This window comes from Myotis davidii, unplaced genomic scaffold, assembly GCF_000327345.1.
Source record: "Myotis davidii unplaced genomic scaffold, ASM32734v1 scaffold62, whole genome shotgun sequence".
Taxonomy (NCBI): domain Eukaryota; kingdom Metazoa; phylum Chordata; class Mammalia; order Chiroptera; family Vespertilionidae; genus Myotis; species Myotis davidii.
Window position 1 is genome coordinate 577028 of NW_006295180.1, and position 2089 is coordinate 579116.

Below are 2089 nucleotides of genomic sequence, written 5' to 3' on the forward strand. Positions count from 1 at the left end.
GTGGTTATAGAAAAAAGAATTACTCATTACAATATTAACCTGAGTGATATCATCTTTTCCACCCATCAGTGACCTTAGGGAATTGCTCCTAAGAAGTAAATTGAAGATATCTTTTCAAGATGTTCTCTTAATGATTCATGTTGCCTTTCTGTTAGGTATTTCAGTGTTCATCCCATTATTGGAATATTAAGTGGGTTTTAGGCCTATTTATTTTTTACCTAATCTTTTAAGAATTAAGTTGGACTATTAGCTAAAGGGAAACAATTGCATATGTTTTTTAAAAGATGGGATTGAAAATAACATTCTTTTACTTAATGAACTTGATGCTGGAGCAGTATTATGAAGAGTCAGTATTTCTAGAAAAAGAGAACTGGGATGACCATCTGATTAAGAACCTCCACTAGGCTGTTACAAGAATATTATCTGTTTGGTCTTGCAGGGGGCGGCAGCATGCCAGTCCTCCCTGCCAGCTGTTAATTATAGTCAGTACTATTTTGGAACATGAGCAGTATTGTAATTAGAAGTGTGAAATACTGATTTGAAATATCTCTAAATTTTTAGCAAAATCTACAGTGCAAATAAAAGAAAAATGTTTCATATTTTGAGTGGGATAACAAGTCTTTACTAAGTAAACTTACCTCCTCAAAATTACTTTTTATTAGTACTAATAAGAAAAATGGAATTAAAATTTTATGAAGGAAAACCTGGAAATAACTTGCGTCAACTTCTTTGTAAAAAAATGTTTTGTTTTGTGTTCCTTCATCTGTTTGCTCTCGCTTTAAATTTCCCCAGGAAACTGTATTTCAGCGTCCTTAATTGACACTGACAAAATTGCCAAGCACAGGATTTCCTGGAGGCTTGGGCCTTTTGTGTCAGGATGAGCGATGGACCTCCGTATTTTGATACTTGCTTCCCCTTTTATTTAAATGAGGAATAACTGCCCCTATTCTGGACAATTTTTAATTAGAGGTCTTAAAACTCTGTTATTTAAAGTTTATTAATGAAGGGACAATTAAGTGCTCTTTTAAGTTGATTATTATATATACAAGATGGTCACAGCTGGCATTAAAATGCTCTGTGTTTTCTTATAAGTATTTCAGTATTTTAAATTTTGGCAGAATTTTTTGAGCAATTAATCGTGTAATAGAAAAACTGAAAATAGTAGATTTAGGCTAATTGTATTGGTAATTACAGTAAAGCATTGATATGTAAGCATCCAGCGATATCACTCTGGGCATTAGAGGTACATATATTTTTATTATAATCTAAGAGCAGTTTTCATTGGGAATAGATTATTTTAAATTTATGTTTTTTTTTTCTACAGGAAGGAACTTGAAACCTTCAAAGGTAATTTTGTGTTTAATTCTTCACTTTAAAGTAGATGAGACTTAATTGATGTCAGATGTTCTTTCTTAATGATGATGAACGAACTCATTCCTTTTTCTTTAAATCAGTTTACATCAAAAAACTTTGCTTAATACTGCTTTGTCAGTTTTATTTAATCACAAATGATTTTGATATTGTTTAGCTATAATACATGTACCAAGCGAGAGTTGCTACAAATGACCATTATAAGTAACTAGAGGCCCAGTGAACGAAATTCCTGCATGGGTAGGGTTCCTAGGCCTGACGGGTGATCAGGGCCAATCAGGGCCTTCCAGCTGCTAGCCGGGGCCTCCCTTCATTCCATGCTGCCCCCTGGTGGTCAGCGCACATCATAGTGAGTGATCAGTCTCCCTGTCGAACTCCCATGGGGAAAGTTTGCATATTAGGCTTTTTATATATATACTAGAGGCCTGGTGCACCTCCCTGTCGCTCCCATGGGGAAAGTTTGCATATTAGGCTTTTTATATATATACTAGAGGCCTGGTGCACAAAAATTTGTGCACTCGGGGGGAGGGGGGATCCCTCAGCCCGGCCTGTGCCCTCTCGCAGAGTAGGACCCCTTGGGGGATGTCCACCTGTCGACTTAGGCCCATTCCCCGGGGGATCAGGCCTAAGCTTGCAGTCAGACATCCTCTGGCAGCCAGGGAGCCCTTGGGGGATGTCTGACTAAACGCTTAGGCCCCCAAGGGAGCTGTGCTGAGGG

At 37.6% G+C, this 2089-nt stretch overlaps 1 protein-coding gene across 1 annotated transcript in view; it reads left to right on the forward strand.

Moving 5' to 3' along the window:
• The window catches only part of DTNBP1 (dystrobrevin binding protein 1), a 125546-nt gene that overhangs the window by 58227 nt on the left and 65230 nt on the right, over positions 1-2089 (forward strand). Inside the window, exon 6 of the mRNA XM_015567804.1 lies at positions 1325-1347. Within this exon, the coding sequence (XP_015423290.1) occupies positions 1325-1347 (23 nt within the window). The remainder of the gene's footprint in view (positions 1-1324; positions 1348-2089) is intronic.